At 40.6% G+C, this 27,446-nt stretch overlaps 3 protein-coding genes across 3 annotated transcripts in view; 1 reads left to right on the top strand and 2 right to left on the bottom strand.

The window, feature by feature from the left end:
- Positions 1–881, bottom strand: part of abl1 (c-abl oncogene 1, non-receptor tyrosine kinase) — a 37,057-nt gene extending 36,176 nt beyond the window's left edge. Inside the window, exon 1 of the mRNA XM_033647177.2 lies at positions 605–881. Within this exon, the coding sequence (XP_033503068.1) occupies positions 605–731 (127 nt within the window). The 5' untranslated portion in view covers positions 732–881. The remainder of the gene's footprint in view (positions 1–604) is intronic.
- A 2,605-nt stretch (positions 882–3,486) lies between these two features.
- exosc2 (exosome component 2) lies at positions 3,487–7,493 on the bottom strand. The gene is made up of 9 exons (XM_033646433.2): positions 7,129–7,493; positions 6,643–6,744; positions 6,465–6,510; positions 6,244–6,333; positions 6,012–6,077; positions 5,844–5,912; positions 4,915–5,091; positions 4,569–4,697; positions 3,487–3,863 (listed from the first exon to the last, which is right to left on the bottom strand). Exons 1-9 carry the CDS (start codon positions 7,248–7,250, stop codon positions 3,783–3,785), a joined length of 882 nt encoding a protein of 293 aa, XP_033502324.1. The 5' UTR covers positions 7,251–7,493; the 3' UTR covers positions 3,487–3,782.
- Positions 7,494–8,968: 1,475 nt separating this feature from the next.
- The window catches only part of ric1 (RIC1 homolog, RAB6A GEF complex partner 1), a 49,083-nt gene continuing 30,605 nt past the window's right edge, over positions 8,969–27,446 (top strand). The window contains exons 1-2 of the mRNA XM_033646693.2: positions 8,969–9,606; positions 15,346–15,453. Of these exons, the coding sequence (XP_033502584.1) occupies positions 9,466–9,606; positions 15,346–15,453 (249 nt within the window). The 5' untranslated portion in view covers positions 8,969–9,465. The remainder of the gene's footprint in view (positions 9,607–15,345; positions 15,454–27,446) is intronic.

The following is a 27,446-nucleotide window of genomic DNA, read 5'->3' on the forward strand; positions in this document are numbered from 1 at the left end:
TACAAAATGAAGCACACTCAGACAGCCAATCACACAGCTAATGGTACAGATTCATTATACCATCTCTAGGCTCACTCTGTGTCAAATTTTATGGCAAAACATTGTTTTATGAGCTGCTTGAATTATTAATGTGTGGTAAGTTTAATTGTAAGCTGTTAAAATGTATTATTGCATGCTGTGAAATGAACAGCACTTTCACTCCTTCAGGTTATGCAAGCAAGTCTTATATTCATTGGCAAGCTGCATTCTCGATGATGCAACCTCAGTAGCGTTGAGGCTATATGTAAACTGTTGCCATTTCTAATTACACATCCTAAGATCTTCTGCATCTTGGACTCTGGTGTTTTCACAACAGTGAATAACATTCACTTTGTTCCCTATACATTCTGTGGTCAAGCCAATGTACTTGTTTTCGCTATGTAATTTACATTTTTGAAAAGTAATGCTGCACACAGACTAGAACAGGGTGTCTCAACATTTGATCGTTGGCATGTGGGGGCACATGATGCTCGAAGCAAACAATTTATAGCATTAAACAAACTGTTAACATTTTGATGAATTTGCAGTCGATGAAAAGTAACCTTAGAGGAAATATTTTTCTTACCGTGCACAGCAAAAACGTTACAGGGTTGGGTCCCATGGCGTGATGACTCTCTCTTCCCACCCTTGATGAAGGCCGGCAGACTAGGTCTCCTCTGGTCCCCTACAAACTTCCCCGGCTGCTGCCCCATAAGGGCAGGGTGCCAGGCCGCAGCCCGGACTCTCCAAGCTGAACTCAGTTGCTCACCGTCCAACAGTTGACCACCAGGCTGGGAGGGGAACTGGAGAAGACAGGAACCCCTTTCCCTGGCTCAGCCTGTCCTCTCCTGGAGTACGGGTGATACAGGTCACCTATGCAGATCCGTGTTACTCCAGTATGTCTCTGTTTATCATGCATTAATAGATCCTGAGTGTTTCAGAGGTCAAAGAAAGGAAGTTCAAAGTAATCTAGAGGAGGGAAACAAACAAGAATGAATCACTGATGAAATCATCAAGAGTGATATGATTGCATTAAAACAGCTTTAAAACTATTCAAATTATCCTGAAATTTAAACTGCAAACACCCTCACACTAGTGTAGTAAGGGTTAAGCATGTGCATCCAAATGCTTTTCTATGCCAAATAATCTACTCTATGCTAAACTTGCTATAAGTATGCTCTTCCTTGATTTTCAGCAGTCGTAAACCTATATTACCTGTGCTTCCTTTGGTGTACAACCACATTTCCTTGTTATATCTAGGATATACACCCACTGGATTTCCTCTTTCTAATGCCATTCAAGCATTTAACCTGCAGGCTACACACATGACTATCAGGAAATTAAGTGTTGACAATAGCAAAGTGCTCAATACAATCATCAATAATCATCAAATCATCTAAAACATACACAATTGTACAGCAAAGAGATCACTGAACTGCAGCAGAGCATTAATAAGTGTTATGCTATTGTTCCTGTGCAACTTTTTCTTGCATCAGCAATGTCAAAAACACCAAATCACAGCCATGGGCTATAAAGTTAAAATGACACACTTCTATCACACAACGCAAACTTACACCATAACAGTTAGTTACAAACTTATGGGGTGATAACAAGTGACTGGAAACTTACATTGAAATATATATTTAGTTGGTAAGCTGGCGACCTCAAGCTAATGTTGAAGGTAGCCATGGAGGCTAACTAACGTTAGCTGGTGGTATGCAGCGCGAGACCCTTAACTGCACATCGAGCACTCAACAGTTGGTTCTTCCTGGGTCGCCGTTAACACGCTGTGTCATAAACGTCGGACAAGTGCACTCAAACGTCCCCAAAAAACACCACAGTTCAAAGCTTTGCAGCTGGTCTCCCCAAAGCCAGTGTTCAGTTTGTTTCAAACTTCCGTGTCCAGTCTTCGGAGTTTCTTCCCCCTGTGGTACCCGACTACAGAAGACACTTCAATCAAGGAGGTGAAGAGAAATCGAGGAAACTCTGCCGGCCACAGACCGACGACTCTTTCTGCCAGCCCAACCCTCTGCTTACACTCGCCGAGCTCTTCGTTGCCGTCCCCTCGGTTCGCGTACTTATTCATCGCTCTCACGTGAAAATCTCAGCAGTAAACTTTGGCCGAGGAGTAGTTGTGTCGCTGGTGCCGCCATACTTCCATAAGCAAGGTGGTTTACAGAAAAATGTGGGTGGGGCGACGTGTGACGTAGCGTGCGTGCGTAGGCTAGTACAGAGGAACCGGAGCAAAGGTTTTATTATGCTGGGAGTGCAGGACATAACACCTCCAACTCCACTGAGAAGGCATATTCAAGGAGCATAAACTGAAGGAAAACCTACCATAACCTACTTTCCAGACCACTTTTACTTTATATAATGTACTGGCTTCAAAGATGTGTCAGTTACAAGATGATATAGTATAAAAAATCCTGAAATGAACATCCTATGTGATGACAAAATTGGGAAGTACCTTAAGTGTTTTTCCTGAGCTGCAGACTGATACTGATAATAAACCAATATAATCCAAATATTTGGTTGGCCTCATCACTTTCACCAGCTCAGCTTTTAATAGTAATAAGTCAGTACTGACAGTCTTATTCAATAAAAAAGTAAACATTTTATGAGGATTTAAAGGGACAGTTCATCCCAAAATCAAAATTACATATTTTTCCTCTTACCTGTGCACTATTTATCAGTCTACATTGTTCGGCTGTGAAATGCCGAGTGTTGGAGATATAAGCCGTAGAGATGTCTGCCTTCTCTCGAATATAAAGGAACCAGATGGCACTCAGCTTGTGGTGCTCAAAGTGTCTAAAACATACATTTGAAAAACTCAACAGCAATGTCTCTCTCTCATGACCTGATTACTCAAGATAATCCACAGACCTTTTTATGAGGAGTTTCATGTAGGAACTATTTCCTTTCTGCCAAACTACACCCGCCAACTGTATCACTGCGCATGCATGCATCTACTGCTAGCTCACCTAGCACCACTGAGCCAGCTAATGTTACAGCTCAGCCGAGGAGGACACCATTAATGTTTACATCTTGTGCTGTGCTGTGCTAAGCACCAGCTTCTCCTCCATGACTAGATGCATACTTCAGTAGAAAGAACATAGTTCCTACATGAAACTGCTTAAAACAAAGTCTGTGGACTATCTTAAGTAACCAGGTCATAACTTCTTGAAAGAGACATCACCACTGAGTTTTCAAAGTATTTTTTTGGCACTTTGAGTACCACAAGCTGAGTGCCATCTAGTTGCATTATATTTGAGAGAAGGCAGACATCTCTACGGCTGATATCTCCAACACTTTCAACTCCCACCAAAACAATCTAGATTAATAAACAGCACTACAGGTGAGAGGAAAAATATGTATTTCTGATTTGGGGGTGAACTGTCCCTTTAAGTCTCCAGACATCTTTTCCTTTCTGTTTCTTCATTATTCAACACAACACACCACACTGACAAGTACTGGATATTTATAGAAAATGTATTGCATACAACAGTTTTTGTATATAACCACATATATCAAAAGTGTTCCACTATACCTCTGTACAATGTAAGAACAGCTTCTCTAGTGATTTCTAAATGCTGCAGAATCATCAAACAATAGTCAGCAGTCTTGTTACATCAAATACATTTGAAGCCGTTTAACTGCACAACAGTAAGGTCACAAAAGGAAGGGTTCTTTGAAAAAGGCCAGTTCAGTCCTCGGATGGGCGATCACTTCCTGACGTAGCTGCTTGATGTTAGGATTTGTGCACTTTAACCTTCCTGTTCAAGCAACTTCTGTTGTGTCAACATCACAATCTCCTCCATCACTTCTGGCTTCAAGATGTCCTTGACCTACAGAGACATAAAGCAGAGAATTATGGATCAATCACGGCAAGAAAAACATCATATGGATCATGGTGAACAATATTTTCATAGCACAGCCTTTATTAACAAAATGTAACAAAAACAAACCAGCAGAAATTATGCATACTGCACAATTACTCTCCTGTTTTTGAATGCAGTAATTCCTTCAGTGATCTTAGCATTAATGGTAAGCATATTTAATTTTGTTTTTTGTTACTGAGAAAAAATATAAAACAGTCTTTAGGAGTTATGTGTTCTTCAGTGTACTATGGGTTGCAGCTTAAGAGGAGACTCCCCATGAACCCATAAAACTGTGCAGATGCGTTAACAACATTATGGTGATAGCATATTTGCTAACAAACTGATATTATATAAGTGCAATATTTACGAGAAGCATTTGTGAATAAGTCATCAGTTCCCTGCCCAAAAGAGCAATGAAATCAACCACATCTTAAGAACAACAGAGTCAAAGTTGAGATCTGCAATCAATTGTTGCAGTAGGTTCTCAATGTGGCCACCAGATGGCACAATACATCACAGAAAAGGTCCACTTTTTTATTGTACTATCTTTTCATTGCCATCATTTTAAAAATAAGAGGCAGAGGGTGCAATTCAGAAACAATCACGTAATGTTGAAAGCTGAAATAAGTGACTGTCATTAGAGTCTCTCACTTTTTTCTGATTGCTTCCTACCTGGTGTTGAACTGAAGATTCGTAGCAATAGAGAACACTGGTGTCATACAAAAGGACCTTGTGTGCAGCCAAAGCCAGTAGGCAGTTTCTCAACCGTGAAATCACCTCTCGATCTGACAGACTAACAGGCTGAAGGGACAGAGACAAGACACAAACAAGTTCAATATATATACATGGAAAAACAGTTTGGATGCAGTAGATTAAAATTCATAAAAAAGAAGTGTCTCCTTTCTCTCGCAGGACCAGGTAAACTGTTAACTTCTTAATTTAAATCCAAGTTTGTATTCATTGCTATGATGACTTGTGAAACTACAAAATAATGATCTTTGTGTGTTTCTTTTCCCACCTCCAGGCTGGTGTAGAAGCCCCCAGCCTCCACTTCCTGTTGTTCCGGTGTGGGATACAACCACACGAAGCCGTTATTCCCGAGAATGATGGATGCACCACATGGCAGGTTGTGGAAATGTGTTTTCTGCCTCTTGATCAGAGAAGGAGAAAGCTGTACCAGCACTCCTTGACCCAACTGATGGTCCAAGAAAGTAGAAACAGGATATTAGATCAAATAAGGAAGAAGAAAAGTATTAATAGGGGGGGAAAAAAAGTAAAACTACAATTTGTAATGCAAAAATCATAGTACATATCAAGGTGCAAAATCACTGTGGTATTCTGTCTGTGATATAGAAATGATTAATTACACTGCTTTACGCCTTGCTTTAATTGTACAGGTCTTATTTTCATAACTCCCTGTATTCATTTGACCGTTTACAATTGTTTGACCTCTTTACTTTAATTGATGAATCTCACCAGAGTACAGAGGAGACAGCAATGACAAGTGGAAGATCTCTAAGTAGTCACCCATTTGGCACTCATGTAACATATTTAAACATTCATTATCATCTCCAAATAAAGGTGTAACTACCTGCTGAGTGAATCACTTCCTGTTTATAGAAATGTGTCTTTGATGTTTGTTTTATTTAATGAATTTGTACTCATCTGTCTATTGCTTGTTAGACTTGTGACATTGTTGAAAAAGAGAGATACACAGAAGTGTCTACATTCCCAAAATGTGCATATTATGGGAGTTCCAAAGTTTGCAAGCCGCATCTGTGACAGCACTGTCCACCCACAAGTTTGTGCTCGCCTTTTGTTTACATTCTGATTTGTTTGATTGAACCACAAACAGTGAGTCATAAAGCAAACTGAAGCATTATTTAGTGGTAGCATCACAGCTGTACTCTGCACTTGTCACTGTTTACACTAGCACTGTTAACTTACTTTTCCATACTTTAAACTACGGGTGTGCAGGGATAGGGCTCCATCTGCGAACACAGACTGCACCTCTGCCTAAAAGCACAGGAAAAGAGCAACAAGAGCATTATGAGTGAGAATAATAAGATGGTGTAGCCAATTAAATATCAAATACTGTCATAAAATGTGGGTTACACTGATGAGATCGCCCTCCTGAAGGTATTCTCTCATGGTGAGCTCATCTTCTGCTGACCGTCTCCTCTAGAAGAGAAAATCAAACACAGATTTTAAGCAATAAATCAAAGTTGACAAGACAAACTTCCCTGTCCAAACCCATTTCCCCTATCCTTTAGGTTAATGCTAGTTCAGCTAACAGTGTAATACACAGAATATTTCTCCCAGTAAATCACATTTCCTAGTATCTCACCAGCTCTCCACCAGGCAGATTGACAGAAGACAACAAGAGGACAGAATCCAGCCGGGAGTTGGTCTCCACCTTCCACCGTTTCTGTTGTACCTATACATATAACAAACAAAAAAACATGATAAGATGTCTTAAAAGCCAAATAACAACAGCATGTTCCAACCTTATATTTTTAGGGAAGACAGACATCCTATATAAGAAGATACGTGGCAGCTGTGCCTTACCTCTGTGATTCTGCCAACCACCACATCTCCAACCTCACCGTTAAACCTGCGATTCAAAAACATACCCCAAAAATGTAATTACTTAACTTCTGCAAAACCCACAGTAGTTAAAACATGCATGAATCAACTCAGTACAACTAGGCCCAATTGACTTTTTGACTGTAAATGTTTCACTTACCTGGTCTTGAGTGGTCTGACACAGATCAGCTTGTCTACTCTCTGCACCTCTCCAGCAACTGAAGCCGTCAGCTTTTCTTCATCAACATAGGTACCATGACCCCTGGGGATAAATAGTATATACAGATGATAATGAGAAACAAAGCCAAACAGTAACATGCTAAAGAAAATGCTTGGTTATCTATGACCACCACACAGTAATCACAGACAACATAGGCATGATTTAAATGGATTGAATCTTTCATAAATTGGTAAACTGCTAAACCAGTATTATTATGATCAGACTACAACCAGCATAGCTGACACTAAACCTTTATAGGGAGGTAACTGCCAGCTAGTGCAGCCAGCATATTATAATAATGATGCTCCTAATGATGCCAATCCAGATTATCAAACGCCTTGTAGTTTATTTCCTTTCATGACAGTATGGTGCGGTCACGATACACAGCAGCAGATAACACCACCAGTTCACTAACCGAATGCCTACCTCATGAAGCCGGTGTCTGATGTGATAACATCGCCGGGGACGACCAGATCTTTTCGGTCAAAAGCAGAAACTGATAAAGACACTGGTTTTTGAATAGTTGGTAATCTCATGTCAGCAGCCATGCTTCCTCTGTTGCTTCTTCTTCTCCCCTCTCTGGCAGTTGGGAAACAACGGTACGTGTTATACCGCCACCTACCGAGGAATGAGTCTGAATGTTTTTCTCTCTGACGTTACTTGGAGTTAAAACAGTTTAATGAGTGTAGAAACATGAGAGAAATGGAAAATATTCTGTAGCATTGAAATCGTCTTCTCAGAGATAGCGCTGGTCTTCTTCTTCTGCTTCTTCTTCTTCTTCTTCTTCTTCTTCTTCTTCTTCTCCTCACTAACGGCGTTAAAGGCGCATTACCGCCACCTGCTGCTTCGAAAGGTGTACCACAGATTTTAATATATCATTATTTACTCCTACTCTTTAATAACAAAAAAGAAAATACATGCGACACTTCCTAATGCATTATACAGTACACGAGCCTGTTAGATGCACCATTATCCTCTAAGAATTATCATAACAATAATAGTTATCTTTCTCTTCACCCTAATAGCAGTGGGATTTGGAAACGAAGAAAAATTAAAACAATACATCACAAAGTTCATATGTCTGCTCTCGCTTGCTTTATCAGCTTTTTAACGAGGACCTGAAGAATTTGCCACACTAATATAATCGTCTTCAGTCATATAATGGCACCATTCAGTGCAAATGTAATTGCATTTAGGAAAGAAAACTCACCCACCAGCTTCCTGTATGTCCTACTCAATCATGAGGCTCCCCTGATTAAGTAGGATCCTGATTAACACTGCCTTCGACACACCCTTTCTCGTCTACACGGCGCCTTATTGCATGAACAACAAACGCCTCCTTCATAATTTTCTGTTGTCTGTGATGACAATACAAAGATGAATATGATCAGAATTAAATTTAAATAACTTTAATTTTTTTTACTTAATTTAGAATAGAAAAAAAATGAATTTAAAAAAAAAACAAAGTTGAAGGTGAAGCTTTCAAATTTCCGACAGTCCTTCGACACATCATGTGCAACAAAGGCTTCTGTCAGAAATAAAAACAAGTCTGAGCTTAAAATATTGATATTTCATCAGAATCACTTTATTCTTCATCTTATTCAAAATTTGGCCAAAAATAAACTGTTGTGAAAATGTTTGTTTGTTTTGTTTTACTCCAAGATTTTGTCTTCACCTTTTAACTCCTAACTTTCAAACATCAAAGGGTAAGTCATAAAAATCTAATAACTAATTTATGGTGGAGGGAAGCTCGTGCATTTTCCGCCTGTCACTTAAGAATAAAAAATAAAATAAAAATATCTGTAGCTTCAGGGAGGATAAATAAAAAAACAAAAAAAACAAAAAACAAAAACGAAGGCACACCCCAGGCACATCTCTGATGATGACGAATTAGGTTTGATACAAATGAAGATGAATAGATAGCAGTCCCTAATGTAAGAATTGCATAATGAAGAACTTTATTCATTATACATTACAGTAGTTGTATTTCTAATTGGAAAGCGGTACTCTTTATAATCCTCATGTCCTCAGTTTTACATTATTATTAACTTGTTTATAACGGTGATAGATTGACAAGTCTACCAGTAGTACAGTATAATGTAATATAATGGTAGACGTGTCTTTTCCTTGCATGGTTTCACCACTAGATGTCAGCATCGTGCCACGTTGCCAATAACGCCACCGTGTTTGAACCGTGGTTTCACATAACGGAGTGCTGACGTCACATGTCAACACCACGCAGACGTCTCCGTCGTGGCCAATCAGCGTAGAGCCACACAGACTCTGGTAAAGATGGCGACGGTGAGGCACAGAGGAGTGAAAACTGGACACTGTACCGTTATTAAACGCCACTGGACCAGACACCGTAAAAACTGACAGGGCAGCGGGAGCGAAAGATAATCGACCTATTAGTCAGCAGCAGCTTCCTGTTTGGTCCTGCGTGACGTCGCTGCGGTCCTGTCCGCTTTTGTTTTCGGTTAGACTTTCGATGCCTTGGATAGCTCGTTAGCTTCAAGTTGGAAAGCGAATGCTAGCCCGGGCTAGCTGTGTAGCTCCATCGGCTGCTGGGAGCTCTGTGTACGGCATTCATGGATTGATAGCCCGAGCAGTGTGAACACACAGCATGTATGTACCTATGTAAAGTTTTAATTCGTACGGGAACAGCGCCCATGGCTCGCTTGGATTAAAAACACTCGAGGAGGAATAAGGGGCACCGACATTGCGACACTGTTTGGAGTGTCCAGGCGGAGTGAGTTTGCCGTCATGTATTTTCTAACCGGCTGGCCCCGGAGGCTGCTTTGTCCGCTGAGGAGTGAAGAGGAGCCCTTCCACATCCAGCCCAGCTCCCAGAGGTTTTACTTCGCCGTGCTGTCAGAGACTCAGCTCAGCATCTGGTTCAGTCGGGTAAGTGCAGTCAAACCAGCCGCAGCTTGGCTTCAGTCATGCTCACGAGCTCAGCTGTCCCGATAAAAACAATGCGCGCAGTGCTACTTTGATCCGAGCTATCATCAGTATGTTTCACACAGTATAACTTACACGATTGGACTTGCTTCTCCAGCTTTATCCGCCATCATTTTAGTTTCAAACGCGTTGCATAACTGCGTGGCAATCTGGCTGTCTGCCCTTCATGTTTATTAAAAAGACAGATATTAAACACAGAGCAGCAGTGGTGTTAATGATGATGGGCGATCTGGAGATATGAGTTGGCAATCGGTGCCACCTACACACCTATTACATAGATGACAGGTGACATTGTTACGCACCAAAACAGTTTGTACATCCGTATACGTGTGCTCTCACACAGGCATGCTTGTATCTGAATGGTATTTCACGTGCGGCGTTCCTCCCATTTACTCCCTCATTCATGACAACAGCTTTTCATCCTCTCAGCCGCAGGATCTGAATCTCACCTGATGAATGCTTTGTCAGGCAGAGAGTAAATAGTGTGCACTGGTTGAGATTCTCGTACGTTCAGTACTTGTGGTGACATTTTCTATTTTTATCACCCTGCCTCAAAATGCCTCTCAAGTCCAAAGTTTAAGTGACTATCAGGGGAGGATTTCCAATAGTGTTCATAACTAAAACTCACTGACCACGTGTAAACTGGTGGAGTGTCTTAGGTGCAGTCTGTGCTACTGGTGATTTTTTTCAATTTTAATCAGCCTGCCTCAAGTTCAAAGTTTAAGTTATCTTTCGCTGCAGTGTTTAATAGTGTTCAAAACAAATAATCACTGACCGCATGTTGTGGTTTGTTCAAGTCAGGCAGCAGCTCAACACGTAGTCAAGATCATTTAGGCTGCCAGAGTTAAATGATTATGTAAACAATTGTGTCAGCATGTTATGTGATCCCTTTATTTCCCCCCACAGCAGTATAATACAGAAGAAAATATCACACTGACTGAAAACAAAGTCGCTCTTTAACAACGTCCTGTCTACTGATGCATCATATTATCTCAAAATGTGCTCCATCTGAAGGCCAGTTTGGACTTACACTATTTTTCTGTTTATTATGACGGTCTTTTTATCAATAGGATCACTTTTTATAGGTACTCTTGACCCAAGGCCTTTACCAGAGGGATGTAAGTCATGAATTTAACTGATATGACTTCCCATAAGAGAGCATTGTGCTGAAACTGGTTCTGTAACTAAAGCTTGAATCCTTTAAAGCACTGTCACATCCAAAACTGCGGCTAAATTGATTCCAGTATGGCTCTGGATGTTGCTTGCCGATTTATTTAACCAGGAAGTTTCACTGAGACTGAAAATATCTTTTACAAGAGAGTCCTGGCCAAGGTAGCAGCCAGTCAAAACACATTTAAAATGCAACAAATACAACATATGATACAAAAATCCACAATGAAATTATTCACTATTCACATATAGTGACCTCTCAAGAAAAACAAGCACAGGTCTCTATCATCACATTCTTTATGATGCCTTTAAATTCAATAAAGTGTTTCTAATTTACATTTTTTGAAGATTGCTCCATGTCCAAGGTGCATAGTAAGAGAATGCAGTTTTCCCAATATCTGTTAAAACCCAGCATATATTAAAAAGAAACCACTTAGAGATGAGTAGCTGGTAACTGCTATAGCTGAGACACACAGAAAGGTGCAGAGGTAGGCGGGAAGTTTGCCCAATTGCTTTATATATCGCTTTATAGATAAAAAAAATATACCAGTGCTGTTGTCTGCGAGTGGTCAGTGATGTCCAACTCACCAAGTCATAAAGAATGCAGTGATGAGTAAGTGACTTTGCAAGCCAGGGGACTTGTGATGTATAGGAAATGATCAGCAGCACTGTAAGCCAGTGGACTGCAGGGTTGGAAATGAACTTTTTTGCCCCCCTGCCACTGTGGCAGATGAATTCCAAAATCTATCAGCTAATCAATAGATTATCATTTTTCAGGCTTGTGGGTAAAGCAAATCTAGCAGACACTTGCATATTTTACCAGCATTTGGCTGGTGGCTGGTGCTAATTTCCAACCCTGGTGGACTGTCAAAGAGATGAATGCTTTACTGGTTATCTTTCCTCTTTCTTTTCTCCTGTAGGAGGGAACAACTGTTTCTATAACAATGGAACAAATCATCAACAAGTTGACTCAAACTTTAAAAAGTAGCATTTACTGACTAGAAATGTGAAAAAGAGCAGTGGAACAATTCAGTACAGAAAATAGTTTTGATTATTTGTAGTCAGTATTTGGATAGAAGGTGTCGGCTGACAGGCAGTGAGGCGATGTGCGAGACTGTGGCGGCTACCACTGATTCTATTTTCACCACTGTCTATATTTATTAATTTGCTCATTAGATATTTTAGCTTCGCGAGAAAGAATGACCTATGGTCTCGGTGTGGCTGTCATGCCATTCATTAACAGGGAACTTCAGTACGGAGAAATAATCAAGTTAAAAATTTTGTGTAGTGCAGAATGGCTCCTGAAATATTTTCAGCACCAGCATCTGATGTAGAAAAGACCTGCGGAATACCATTCATAGCCCTGTGCACTCCCGTCCTCATTAGCTTGAATTCATCAGATTCTGCCAGGCTGATATGGAGAGGGGCTATTTGATTGGATAACATGCAGTTGAGCACATTGTTTAAAGCGGTCTGTTTTCCACACAGCTTTGTATATTATTGAGGTGTAGCAACAATGGATCAGGGTCACTGTTTATTTCCTGAGGCCCACACAGGATGTGACCATGTTTTCCTTCCCCTCTTTCTTAAGACCTTTGCCTGCCTGTGAGTATCAATGAGGCGTCCAGGAAGAGAATCATGTCAGGAATGTTGATCGGAGCAACTTCTTCCTCGTGACATGCACCCTTCACATCTGCTCTATCCATCATTTCATCTCAATGCATTATGTAGCCCAAGTCTGCACACAGGGATGCAGTGGAGGGTTTTGTTCACACAGTTTTCTCAAGTAATATATTTTCTTTAGCTTTTTGCTCAGGTTATTTAGTGAATCAAAGTGATTATAAATCTGCCGTTTCCCCTCCCAGCTCTCTCGCCCCTGTTGTTCTCAGCCATCGTTTTGCCACCAGGTCTATCCTCCTTAATCCCATCTATCCTCGACCTCGGCCAGTGCAGCCTGAGCCCGAGTAGTTCAGTCGAGGCGCTGTCATTTAATCCGTGTAGCCGGTATCTTAGCCTTGTAGTCGTTCTGTTCTGTCGCCCTGTCGCCCTGCCACGGCTGCATGGGAGCTCAAGATATCTAGGAATAGAGAGAGATGGAGTTTGATGGTGTGGTGGCGCTGTTATGCTGTAGTAGCACTGTAGTTGGCGCTGGGTGCCTGCGAAAATTAGCAACAGTGTGTGTGTGTGTGTGTGTGTGTGTGTGTGTGTGTGTGCATGTTTGGTTGCACGTACTGTAATTGCGTGTGTAATTATTTACACTCCCCTGGGATTTCTTCAGTTACACCAGCTGACTGCATGTAATTGTGGTGGAACATGGGAAATGGCAATGCGGGAGAAACACATGAGTTTGAGCCACGACTACCAGACAAACCATTTCAGTTTTAGCTCAGTTGAATTTATGCAGGCTGGTTGTTTATTTGGAATGTTGGCATGCAAACTCAGGTCCTTCGGTGTTTTTTTTTTTTTTGTGGGCAGGTGTGTTAGGGGGCAACACACCTGCCAACGCCAATGTTATTGATGGATGATAAGAGTTTTTTCCCTCAATCTTATTTATACCTTTAATGCAGATCAAGTTTGATGTATTTGTGTTCCAGAGACTGATCCTAAAATACTGTCAACAAGTGTTGGTTTGAATTTAATGACTGTAGAAATGATAAATTAACATAGTGGAGGAAGGGCTGACTCAGTGGAGTGAATGTGAGTGGTTTTCAGGTAGAGGGCAATGACCGTAGAATCTCAGACAAACTTTGGTATAGCTAGGCTAACTATTTGTGCAGCTGCAGAGAAGGAGTTGAACGGGTTTGTAATATATCATCTATAAGCAAACATATACAGTATGTCTGAGTTCATTTTTGGACCTGAGGAACTTTTTGTGTAAATATTTAAAAATCTTTATAAACTGTTATCACATCAATCGATAAAGGAAACACATCATTTTAGCAGATACTTTGTGTATGTGTTAGGAACATTTCGACAGTTTATCCGATGTTAAATTAATGGTAAAAATCATAATTTGAACCTCATTCACCTTGTTTAATTTCAAATTCAGTGTACTGGCATACAGAGGCAAAACAAGGCTACCTTAAAGGTGATCTTTCCTTTAATTTACCAAACACATAATGACATTGTTCAGATTATAATCTGATATCATTGCAATTACTAATGAGGAGAGAGGGTTCTCCTTCTGTTTCCCACGCAGCAAGCTTCACCAGTGCAGGTATCATTGGCATTATTAAGATTTCATGCCACGAAAGGCACACTATCGCGTCGACATACTTAAAACCCGCTCTCTCATTACGGCGACTGGGTACGAGGTCTAATGTTGCATAGCTGGAATTACATGAGATCGTCCCCTGCTTTTGTTACCTGATCATTCAGTGTTCTGTCCTGGTTTACCTGTAATGTCAAAGACTGTTACATGTCTGAAAACTCAATCAGTATTAATTCATCTCCAGTAGTAATGTGTGATATTAAAAATTGGATTAAGTAAAATTATAAAGGTCTATAACACAAATGAACCATGGATTATCTGCAGGGGGTTTCCACTGGTTGTTGAATAATGCCAACGACTCATGAATAAGGCTTTGCCAGGTGTTGAGGCCAGTGCTCCTCTTCAGAGACACCTGTTGACAGCCGTTGGTTGCAGTTACACATTTATAAATCATAAGTCACTCATTGATTCTCATTTGACTGCAGATGAATACACTGTGGCTTTATATTAGGGGATTGGAACGAACTGGTAGCGATGATTGTTATCAAGGCAAATATCTGATGTAGTGATTCAGGGGTAGAGGCAACTTAAGGGCAACTGCTTCAGGCAAAGTCTGTCTGTGTATGCGGGCTCATGTTTCTATCAGGGTTGCATGGTGTAAACAGTAGCCTGGCCTGAACATGTTTTTGATTGCTGGGCTGAAAGATATTTTTCAGAATAGATGTGCCTCACAAGGTGAAATAGCAATTTAGCAGGTATCGCAGTCATGGTGTTCTTTCAGGGGAGACTTTTATCTGTGTTGCTCCCTTTGCCAAAGAACCAATGTTTGAGGCAATGAGATGAGTGGTAACGAGTCCCCTTAGAGCACACTAGTTGGTAAACACAGATACCACCGCCAGCCAGTGCTGCTTTCTTTAAGGTTACTTTTCAGATTGCTCCAGCAGTCTCATTAGGACATGGAACTCCAATGTCTCATTAGGACATTGATTTTAGTTGTATTTTGGTTTTAATTTAAATCACAGTTTAAGTAAGAGCCTCAAGAAATGTATTAACCACTTGCCATAAATCACACTTACATTCAGACCTAGATTAGATTCAAACCTTATTAACTTTGTTTGTTATGTGTGGATGAAAGGGCCAGACTTTCATATCAGTCTACAGGCATTTTTGGCAGTAACAGTATACATTCTGATGTGGATGTTGTTTTTGTTATTATATGTATGGAGCAGTCAGATGTATGTGACTTGTGGTATGTTTAAAGTGCTCATTTTCTTTTCCATATCCCTGTTCTCCACCCACAGCCCAGTGTTTTGATAGTCAGCTATATCGAGTCTGCAAAGGCGGCTGCCCAGTTTGGCTTCTACCAGAAGGCAGAATGGAAACCAGACGACTCCATGATAGCTGTGGCAGTAAGTACACTACCTCACCGTCTCATCTCGGATTTGCAGTTTTATTGACGCCTTCTGCTCCATGTCAAAACACAAACAACATGTATGTGACCATGTAAAAGCCTTCAGTTTTACTTTAATCAGTTTTAGATACTCATTTGTTTATTTATCATCTATTAAATACCTATCATCTATTCAATAGTTTGATGGCTGCTGGACTAAGGACACAAACTAAATTTTAATTTCTCGCTGTTGTGCATGCAAGGTATACATGTGCATATAGATATCTGTCCACTGAATATCAGGCAACTTGCTAATGTCTTTTATAAATTTGATAATGGCACACGGATCTGGAAGTCACCATTTGTCAAAGTCAGTTTGTTCAGGTAGCATTTGTAATCTTTGGTATTTAATGCCTTCACATAGCTTGACAAACTATTGCGCTCCACCACACTTCTGTTGCACCCATACATATGTCATCATTGTTTTCAAACCTTAAAACTGTCTCTTCCTCTCTCCTCCATTTTGTTTTATTTCTACTTTCAGTAACTGTGATTTCCTCTTATCACTTTATAACCACGTTGATTTGTTGCATGTAGAGTTTTTCTCAGTGGGTAGACGAAGCTTCAGTAATCGATCAGGATTTTATTAGGATCCTTCTGTTATAGGAAACCACGGAAGCAGCTTCTCTGTAACTGCAGTGCATCACAGTAGATTGAGCATGACCAATGCTGGAAAGAGAAAAATGAAAGTGAGGCCGCACTTCACTAAACAGCAGAGTTTGTCCTATTTTTGCTGTTACGCCGAGCTCCAGATACAAGGAAGGTATTCCCGTGGCAGTGAGAGCGGAACTGAAACAGGCTCCCTGAGCTCTCTACGTCATGTAACAACTTCACTTTCAATCACACGGTCTTCCAACACAGCGAGCAACAGTGTGACATGAGTGTGAAGCTGCAGTTTTTAGGTGCTATGAAATAACTGTAAAGGCAGTGGAGTAAATGTTGGCCATAGGAGCTGACTGTTCATGAACACAAGGTACAGTGGACATCTGTGTGACCAGCAGTTTAATATGATTTCTTGGCACCTGCTGTGTGTTTTGATTATTCGGTACATGTGTTCATTGAGGAACTAGTCAAAAGTGTTTCATTCATTTTACTCCAGGTTTTTCCCTCAGTCATCATAGTTTATGATTTCACTGCCAATTTCAGATGTGCAAAAAGAATATACAGTACAGGCCAAAAGTTTGGACACACCTTCTCATTCAATGCGTTTTCTTTATTTTCATGACTGTTTACATTGTAGATTCTCACTGAAGGCATCAAAACTATGAATGAACACATGTGGAGTTATGTACTTAACAAAAAAAGGTGAAATAACTGAAAACATGTTTTATATTCTAGTTTCTTCAAAATAGCCACCCTTTGCTCTGATTACTGCTTTGCACACTCTTGGCATTCTCTCGATGAGCTTCAAGAGGTAGTCACCTGAAATGGTTTTCCAACAGTCTTGAAGGAGTTCCCAGAGGTGTTTAGCACTTGTTGGCCCCTTTGCCTTCACTCTGCGGTCCAGCTCACCCCAAACCATCTTGATTGGGTTCAGGTCCGGTGACTGTGGAGGCCAGGTCATCTGCCGCAGCACTCCATCACTCTCCTTCTTGGTCAAATAGCCCTTACACAGCCTGGAGGTGTGTTTGGGGTCATTGTCCTGTTGAAAAATAAATGATGGTCCAACTAAACGCAAACCGGATGGGATGGCATGTCGCTGCAGGATGCTGTGGTAGCCATGCTGGTTCAGTGTGCCTTCAATTTTGAATAAATCCCCAACAGTGTCACCAGCAAAACACCCCCACACCATCACACCTCCTCCTCCATGCTTCACAGTGGGAACCAGGCATGTGGAATCCATCCGTTCACCTTTTCTGCGTCTCACAAAGACACGGCGGTTGGAACCAAAGATCTCAAATTTGGACTCATCAGACCAAAGCACAGATTTCCACTGGTCTAATGTCCATTCCTTGTGTTTCTTAGCCCAAACAAATCTCTTCTGCTTGTTGCCTCTCCTTAGCAGTGGTTTCCTAGCAGCTATTTGACCATGAAGGCCTGATTGGCGCAGTCTCCTCTTAACAGTTGTTCTAGAGATGGGTCTGCTGCTAGAACTCTGTGTGGCATCCATCCGGTCTCTGATCTGAGCTGCTGTTAACTTGCGATTTCTGAGGCAGGTGACTCGGATGAACTTATCCTCAGAAGCAGAGGTGACTCTTGGTCTTCCTTTCCTGGGTCGGTCCTCATGTGTGCCAGTTTCATTGTAGCGCTTGATGGTTTTTGCGGCTCCACTTGGGGACACATTTAAAGTTTTTGCAATTTTCCGGACTGACTGACCTTCATTTCTTAAAGTAATGATGGCCACTCGTTTTTCTTTAGTTAGCTGATTGGTTCTTGCCATAATATGAATTTTAACAGTTGTCCAATAGGGCTGTCGGCTGTGTATTAACCTGACTTCTGCACAACACAACTGATGGTCCCAACCCCATTGATAAAGCAAGAAATTCCACTAATTAACCCTGATAAGGCACACCTGTGAAGTGGAAACCATTTCAGGTGACTACCTCTTGAAGCTCATGGAGAGAATGCCAAGAGTGTGCAAAGCAGTAATCAGAGCAAAGGGTGGCTATTTTGAAGAAACTAGAATATAAAACATGTTTTCAGTTATTTCACCTTTTTTTGTTAAGTACATAACTCCACATGTGTTCATTCATAGTTTTGATGCCTTCAGTGAGAATCTACAATGTAAATAGTCATGAAAATAAAGAAAACGCATTGAATGAGAAGGTGTGTCCAAACTTTTGGCCTGTACTGTATGTATGTATTTGTGTGATTCCTGAGGCTAGACACGCTTTGACTTGCACAGTTGTCACTTCAGGTGTACATCTTGCAAAAGTCCGCAAGTAGCCCCAGGCTTCATTTTACTAGAGAAGACTGGCCACTTACAAAACAATTTAAGCTTCGCATGTGGTGCTTTAGGCAAATAAGGCAGTACTTGAAAGTATACTTCTGGCTTTTGAAGTTATTACCTGCCACAGAACTGTGACTGACGAGGTAGTCAAGGTTAATTTAAAGGTACAGTTCACCCCAAAATCAAAAATACATATTTTTCCTCTTTCCTATATTGCTGTTTATCAGTCTAGCTTGTTTTGGTGTGAGTTGCAGAGTGTTAGAGATATCGGTCTTCTCTAGAAAATAATGGAACTATGCTCATTTTTTTGTGCTCACAGCGCTGAAAAAACAAAATTTAAAAAATCAACAGCGATGTATCTTTCAAGAAATCATGACCTAGTTACTCAAGATAATCCACAGGCCATGTTCTGAGCAGTTTCATGTAGGAACTATTTTCTCTCTACCAAACTACACCAACCAACCGTATCACAGAGTGGAAAGTGTGTGCATCTATTCATGGACAAGAGGCTTGTGCACATGACAGATGTAAACATTATAAGCATCCTACTTAGCTGAACTGTAACATTGGCTAGCTCAGTGGTGCTAGGTGAGCTAGCAGTAGATGCACACTTCCTTCTCCGCGTTGATGTGGTTGGTGGGTGTTGCTCGGTAGAAAGAAAATAGTTCCTACATGAAACTACTCACAACAAGGTCTGTGGATTATCTTGAATAACCAGTTCATGATTTCTGGAAAGAGACACTGCTGTTGTTGAGTTTTTAAAATGTATTTTTTTGGTGCTTTGAGCACCACAAGCCGAGTGCCATCTAGTTCCATTATATTTGTGAGGAGGCAGACATCTCTTTGGCTGATATCGCCAACACTCAGTGTCATGATAAAAGGATTAGGGTTTACACAGAAAATGCACGTTAAAAGCAGGGACCACAAAAACAAACTAAAGAGGTGATGAGGTGTGTTCATCAGTAGAATCAGTGGTGAAGGTGTGTGTCTGCATGAGTGCTGCATGTAGGGTGAGGTGTTGGAAGTGTGAAAGTAAAAATGTGTTGAGGAAAGAGAGCGTCTCAGTCAGAGTGACAGGGTTTTACAGCCTGAGAGCACCGGCCCTGGTGGTCATACTCAGCAACTCACACCAAAACAGTTTAGACTGATAAACAGCACTTCAGATAAGAGAAAATATGACGTACTGTTAATTTTGAGGTGAACTTCACCTTTAACTTTTGGAGGCTCAACATGCTGCCACAAGAAGAGAGCACGATGGAGGGAGGGGATGAGGAGGATTGAATTAAAAGGGTTCAGCAGTGACATCCTGAAATGGCAGCAAATTTGTAGCAGATAAATCAATAAAGGTCACAGAGCAAACTGGCCTTTAACATGTTGAGATAACATTTGAATGCTTCAGATACACTTTGCTCCCTATCTGAAGTCTTGTCATACTTTGTCCTGTGCTGATCATGGTACTTTCTATTTGACTGTGAGTCAATCAACTCAAAGTGAAACAGTAGCTCTCTATCAAACTCTGTTCACATATCAGCTTTAATTTAACTTTACGATCAAAGTCGGCAGATAACCTCTTTTGGTGCCTCTGCCCTTGAACCCTGACCTCATTCTTAACAGGTCAGGCTTGTGGCCGAGCACTATACTGGGAGTAGATTACATCAGTCTGAAAGGATCTAGCCACCTCAGCTCTTTTGGGAGATGGAGAGGGCCTCATTTTTGTGTGCTTTGCGAATCAATACAGAATAACCCAAAAGCTGAACTTGATGAGGGGATGATGCACAGCCTCTGTCAGCCTGATTTTTTTCTGTTTAAGTAATCATGAAATATCTCCCCGAGGATCTTCCTTCCTGTCATTATAGCCCTGCATTGTGTAAACTCCCCAGAAGGACCTACAATCAAAAAATATGGAAATTATCAGCCCACAAAGCTTAAAAGATGTAATTTTAAAAATTCATGCTCATTTCCATGGAGATGAAATGTTCTCGCCAGCATGTTGCTGCATGTAAGCCCACACAAGCTTACTGATGTTAGCTTAGCCAGACCTTTGCTCCACTGTCACGCCTCCATTCGTATCATCAAATCAGTTCTCTGACCATATCTATCACTCTTCAAAATCTAAAACGTGAAATTCAGGTATTGTTCATGATTAAGTTTACGTAAACCTGCTGTAAAATAAGAAGCTGTCAGTTTTTTGGCCTTTTTTTCTCCAGCACTGCAAATCAACACACCTACACTGCTTTGAAGCAAAAAGCACCACCATCCATCTTATATTCTGACAGCTGCACTGGCCTTGTTGTGTCCACAATTTACAACACAGGCTCCACTGAGGCTGAAGCAAACTAGGTATAATTTGCACATAATATGGCCTTGTTGAGAGAGAGACAGCAGGTTCCTGATACCTTCAGGGAGCAGAGTGTCCCTGAAGGCAGCAGAGTACATCACGGCTGGATTTATTAGCTGCTGTTATTTATTTTCAGGATTGAATGCAAATCGTTCATATCAAGTGTAATCCTTGATAACGGGCCTCATCTGTGTTGAGCTAATGTCTTAACACCAACCGCGGGTTCCGAGAGGGAGCAGACGGATGATGCATCTGCCGTGTCAAACAAATCGAAGCAGACAAAGAAGCGGTGGCGGAGTCAGATTGTTTATTTTCGGATGTTCATGTAATAAACGGAAAGCTTATGAGGATAAGTGTGTGACAGAAGCACAAATTCAGTTGGCATGTGCTGCTTGTGGTCTCATGGAGTTGTTTATGTTTCTGGTAATGATTGTCATCTAGTTTCAGTGTTCACCTGAAACAAAAGGAAAAAAAAATGCACCACACACCTTTTTGCAAAATTGTGAAAACTGTACTTCAAGCAACATCAGCCGCTGACATTCTCTGCTCTTTCTACCATTACTCATGATTGTTAGTTGAGCGCACTGCAGCTAAGATAGCTGTGTGAGGGAAGTGTCTCATTGAGTAATCTCACACAAGGCAAGCGCCCGAGTCAGCAGGTGACTCAATCGGCTTCCAAAGGCCATGTGATTAGCAACTCACAGGACTTCTGCCAAGACCCGGGACAGAAGCAGACAGCATCAAAACAAACAGCACACAGAGAATTGATTCATTAGAATCATTAGTGCTCACTGGATTGTTGTGCTGCTTTGTGTTTGTGTGTGCTTGTTGTAGCAATGCCTACAAGTGTGTGGACTCGGTGAGCTGCCTGGGGGACAAAAGTACGACTGAACATTAGAAAGTTTAACTTTCAGTGTAACCAAAAAACAAATGAACACAGCTCCCTCAGAGTGAGCATTTGTGTAAAATAGTCAGAAAATATCATTTAGGCAGTGTAAGCTAGAACAGAAACCCAGCCATGATTGATAACATAACTAATGCTGGGTTTTCCTCACCAAATAATCATGTCTATCTAATTAGTGGGGTATTCAGTCTCAAGCAGTGCTGGGTATGGTGTTGTAGTCATCCACATATTGCAGGACCAGGATATTTCCTGTGCAAATGTTTATGTTCTGTGGCCTAGTAATTTCTCCATGGACAAGCCATATTTGGTTTCTTTTGTATGTACACATGGAGGCAGGCAGACGGTGGACGGCAAACCGGATATCATTTTAGTGTTGGAGAGCAGCACGGTAATAAGAGATGAAGCTGGGGGAGAATAGCGGAAACATATAGATGTTCGAAGTTAAAATATGAAAACTTTTTGCCATCCCACGGGATGGAGTATACAGCTGGATGTTTCGTAGCACCTTCACACAAGAAGAAAATATAGGCAATGTGGATGATTACTGGACATTACTAGAATAATCATATAAAATATTGAACATAAAATAATATTATTAAATATATATTATTGCATTCTTTGTAAACAGTTTGCAGTATATCATCCTGCATGTTTTGTTTTTCCTCTGTGTGCCGTCTACCGTCTGCCTGATTACATGTAAATGCAGCATTAAATGCCGCTTTGTGGGAAAACAAATAAACAAATTGATTTAAGTGTTTAAAAAAGCATTTCCTTCATTATTTTACGTATGATCAAATCCCTCAGTCCAGCCAATCCTACATCTTTTTGTAAACACTGCTCGGAAGTATTGTCAAGGACACTGGAGGCTGTGTGGCAGAGAGGCGTTGATGTTTCTCCCAAAACATCACCATTTGTCCTTGATGCCATTCAGCTGAACATTCTTTATCAGGTGTTAAAGGGGCTACACACACATGCAGTAGTTTATTGTCAAATTGAATGTTACAGAGCACTTGAAGCAGAAATGTATTTCTTAAATATTTGTACTAAGGTCAGGAATGTCTTCAGAGCTCCAGATAATGCACCATTTATTATCAAGACTGTTGGAAAAATAATACAGAGAAGTCTAATGGGGTCATATAGATGCTTTAACTGCCAGTTCACGCCAACAAAAAATGGCAGATTGATTTATAAAAGTGAAGACACAACATAACTTGGAGAATATTAACACGATGACCTCTTGGCCTCTTGGAGTCCGTTTTGCCCCCCCTCTTTCTCCGTCCTTCCTTTCATCCCTGCCTCACCACGAAGCCAAAGTACACATGAATGAATGCTGTGAATGTGTCTGGGAAAGCAGTAAGTCAAGCTCAGTCCCAGGCCCACCCAGCCAAACACAACAGGGAGCAGGTGGAGGAGTTAAAAATAACAGGGCACGCTCGCACACTCACTTCCTGGGCTCCTCAAACACAGAGTTCGATTCTAACTCATGACTGGTGAAAAGTATTAAATGTTAATGTGGGGAGGGCTGGCTTTACCCCATGTGTGTGTGAGAGAGAGTGCAATGTGTTGACAAAGTTCATTTATGTAGCAAAACTGTGTATTGACAGGAATAACCGCTGTCACAACCACAAACTGTGCGTCATTTGCAGTAGAAATCCCTTTTTATGCCAACAGTGTTGCAGCCCAATGTGAGCTGCAGCTCTTATTGTAATGAGGATTACATACTCATTATCCTTCAGTCCCCGACGATTAACTCAACTGAAATCATTTCATTTAATCAAATTTGCCCTTTGGGAAGATAGTGTTGTTTTGCCTGGTGTTTTTGCTTTTCTTGTTTTTTTGCCACTTTCACTTCCTTTCATACAGGAAATGTTTAGGCCAAGAACTTGTGAACTTTTAAGCAACAGTTTTGAGTGTCTGCATACGGTTCTGTCTCAGAGCACTCAGTGGAAGTCAACTCATAATGAATACACCTCACTTGAGACTGCTCTTCTCATCCCAGTGACTAATAGTTGTATATCTAAAGTTGTTGCATTTGCAGACTTCCTGAAAATGCAATTGGCTCGAACATCTGGGTAAAAGGAACAAGTTATCCGGAGTTTAATATGTAATGTTGCAACAATCTTTTTTTTTTAAGATTTTCTTTTGACATTTCTGCTTTTTATTTAGCTGGTATAGAGAGAAATAGAGAGACAAGAAAGGCAGGGGAGAAAGAGGGGACAAAAGGCCGCTGGCTGCTGCAGTGACGACTTGGCTTTGATGGTATGCACACTACCTGGTGAGCTACCAGGTTTGCAAGCCGCTTCAATTTTTCATCTATCTGTTACTAAAACTGTAAAAAGAAGGCTTCTGGAACGGCGCCTTGAGTAAAAAAAAACACTATATTCTACAGAAAGAAGATGAAAACGTCTTTTGTAGCCAAGAAATGACAGTGGTCTCAGCAGAGGCTGTTGTCCAGTCAGAAAGTATTGAGAGAGAATAATAATATGCACATCATATAGGTGCAAGACTATCAAAAAACAGCATGTGTGGAAAAAAGTAACACCTGCCCACTATTTTATGCCACAGAGGTTTAATAAGGACAATGTTTCGATCCCTCTTCAGGGTTCAACGCTAAGGGTTTTTTTCACTTGCCCGGTCAGGCAAGTTGGTCAGAGATCTACTTGCCCGAAGTCAGCTTTTACTTGCCCTATAAAAATTGTTTAATTTAAGCGGCTATCAAATAACAAAGACTGCAGTTATTTTTATGTTATGTAATCTTTATTCATACTGTATTTATTAATTAAAACAACATATGTCATGTATTGTAGCTTAATTCCTACACAAATATGACAGTGTCAGGGCTTAAAGTGAAAAATTTGTCAATCGTTCTCCGTCTATAATTTTGCGCCCTACTTGAACTATGCCCACCTCTATTTATTTTTTACCCCTCTCTCCAGTTCTGCTGTATTAACACCAGGTTTAATATATTTTGCTTCCATCTCTCTGCCCTGCCCTGCTCTACTCTACTTCAACGCTACTTAGCTCTCTCTCTACTCTACCAGTAGACTACCACATTCACCTGTTGCACAAAATGCACACAGCAGTGTTTCCCCTAGGATGGAGTTGTAGCAGCGGAGGTGAAGCACACGCATGAAAAATAATTTTCACATGCGTGAAACTTTTTTGTATGCTTGCAAAGCACAGCCTGCTGGGATGTTTCTATGTCTCTACAGTACATGTGTGCACAGTAATGAGCAGGTGAAATGTCTGTCTAGCTTACATATGAGGTGTCTCAAGATTTAGGAACATACAATTGTACTGAATATAATAACAGTAAAAAGTCACATGACATGCTGCTGTTTTGTGCTATGACCTATTTAAGTGTTGGAAGTTGTTATTTACGTGACAACGCCTGAACGCAACACAAGTTCAGGCATGAGTGCCGTGCTACGCTGCTCATCTGTGCGTAACAGCAGTCTGTTGATGGTTATTTAGGCTACACACTGTCCATAACAATAACTTTGTCAGCTGACAAACTGCACCGGGCTCGGGGTCAGGTTTGGTCAGCGTGCTCACCTGTGTGTGTGGCGGAACTCCGCCGTGCGCGATACAGGGAGCAGAGGAGAATTGTTAACGCATGACCATGTAGAGACAGAAATGACACGATGACATAACACCATAAATAGTATATTGTTATGTTATTATATGAAGCGTCCGTCACGCAAAATAATATCAATGAGGTCTGTGGGCAGGACATTGAGCGCATTTACATGCACACTAATAAACCGATCATTATCTGATTTCTGGAGTTACCTGATTATTCAAGTGGCCATGTAAACAGCATAATCCGATAGGCTTTATTAGATAAAAGCCATTATCTGATTACGAGAAATCAGATAAACACATCTAGCTTTTTCCCCAATAGTCAGATTATTCAGAGCATGTATACCCTTTAATCTGGTTTCTTTCAGGTTTTGCTATTTTATACTCCCACTCCACTACATTTTAGAGGGAAATATTGTACTTTCTACTCCACTACGTTAATCTGACAGCTTTTGTTTCCTTTCAGATAAAGATTTTACATAAAATAATATATTTTTATATTCTCAGTGTTTAACTTGTCACTTTTATTTTATCTTACTTATATGTTATGCACTTTGTGTGACTTTTGTGTGAGTTTATATACAATACACTTGTATATTGCACTTGTACTTTTACTCCAAATCTACCCAAAGTATGTAAAATTGGCTCCACACTGATAAACTACACATTAGAATGCTCTCACATGTATTTGTTAATGATAAAAACAAACAGTTTTTTTCAAGGATATGAGTACCTACTGTAACAGGAAGTTTCAGTTTTATGTCATGTACTTGGGGAGAAATCCAACTGAAGGACTGAATCATGTAAACCAGGTTTTTCTGATTATCAGATTATTGAAGTGCACGTAAACGCGTCAAATCGGATTATTACCATTACCTGATTATTCCCAGTTATCTGATTATTGTGCGCATGTAAACGTGCTCACTGTTATGTGTGCCTGTCACTTCAGGCAGAGAGACCGCTGCATCAGAGCTGAAGGAGCACGTTTTAAAATACATTTATTTAATCAATTAGTTATTAACTTTTACTATTTTTAGCAACTTGCCCGATCGGGCAAGTGAGTTGTTAGTTTACATGCCTGACCTTGAGTTTTACTTGCCCCGGCCAATCGGGCAATCCTTATTGTTGAGCCCTGCTGTTGGATCAGTCAAAACATATTGCCACAAAAATGCTTTAATATTTAATGTATAAGATTGAAAGGGATATGCAGGCAAAAATGGAACATAGTATAATAAGTATATTTTCTTTAGTGTATAATCACCTGAAAATAAGAATCGTGTTTTTTATTACCTTAGAGTGAGCTATGTGTTTCTACACAGGAAGTGGGTCCTTGCCATGTTCACTGCCATGTTTCTACAGTAGTCCAGAACAGACAAACCAAACACTGGCTCTAGATTGGGTCATTCCCATTTTCACATTTTCATATCAGCCAACATAGTTAGAAGAAATTAGAATCTGCAATAAGCAGCATCAGAAAAACTCTAATTTGTAACGTGAAACTGCTTTATTAAATATTTTTATCGGTTTTAATCACCTGTGGTCTAATTTATAAACATTGAGTACACGCAAAACGAGCACTTAAAGAGGCGTATGCCATTTCCCACACAAAAGTTCTGATCTGTTAAAACAGACTTGATGGGAGAAACTTGCCCCCATGCTTACAAACATTTTGGAGATGGAAAATTGGAAATACATGTGATGAGGAGGAAGCCTAATTGTAGAAATTGTTGAATATTTTTTGGTGCGTGCCATTTTCAGCTTTTGTCTGTACATACATTTTTAGTATGGAACCTACGCACTGTTTTATAAGTGAGATCCCTGGTCCATTTGTTTTGGAGAGGAAGATACGTCTGCAGAATAATGAACTCTAAGGGAATTCTAACCAGAAGAAGTTTAGGCTGGTTGCGTTCTGCAATCCTCACAGCTAGACACCACCAAATCCCCTAAATTTGAAACACTTAACCTTTAAAGTCCCAATAAAATGGGTGTTGGAGTGTGTTAAGATTCCGTGCTATGACGTAGTTCCCACTGAAACAGAATAGGCTACTAGAGCACTGTACAGTTACAATAGGGATTTTAATCAAATCCTTTGCATTAGATTGGACTGCTAAAAAGTGGGCGGGCTTAGACTTTAGTGCGATTTGGAGCCACATTGGACTCTTGGCTTCACACAATCATCCCTCGCCTGTTGTTAGATCATTTGGATGAAGAGGGGTAGATGAATGAATAAGACCTCCG

The sequence above is a fragment of the Epinephelus lanceolatus genome, chromosome 19, assembly GCF_041903045.1.
Source record: "Epinephelus lanceolatus isolate andai-2023 chromosome 19, ASM4190304v1, whole genome shotgun sequence".
Taxonomy (NCBI): Eukaryota; Metazoa; Chordata; class Actinopteri; order Perciformes; family Serranidae; genus Epinephelus; species Epinephelus lanceolatus.

Excerpts from the sequence above, each read along its gene's own strand:
- exosc2 (XM_033646433.2), bottom strand. The coding sequence starts at position 7,250 with ATGGCTGCTGACATGAGATTACCAACTATTCAAAAACCAGTGTCTTTA. Across the intron at positions 6,745-7,128 it reads TCAGACACCGGCTTCATGAG|GGGTCATGGTACCTATGTTG; the intron begins GTAGGCATTCGG and ends ATTTATCCCCAG. Across the intron at positions 6,078-6,243 it reads ATCTGCCTGGTGGAGAGCTG|AGGAGACGGTCAGCAGAAGA; the intron begins GTGAGATACTAG and ends TTTCTCTTCTAG.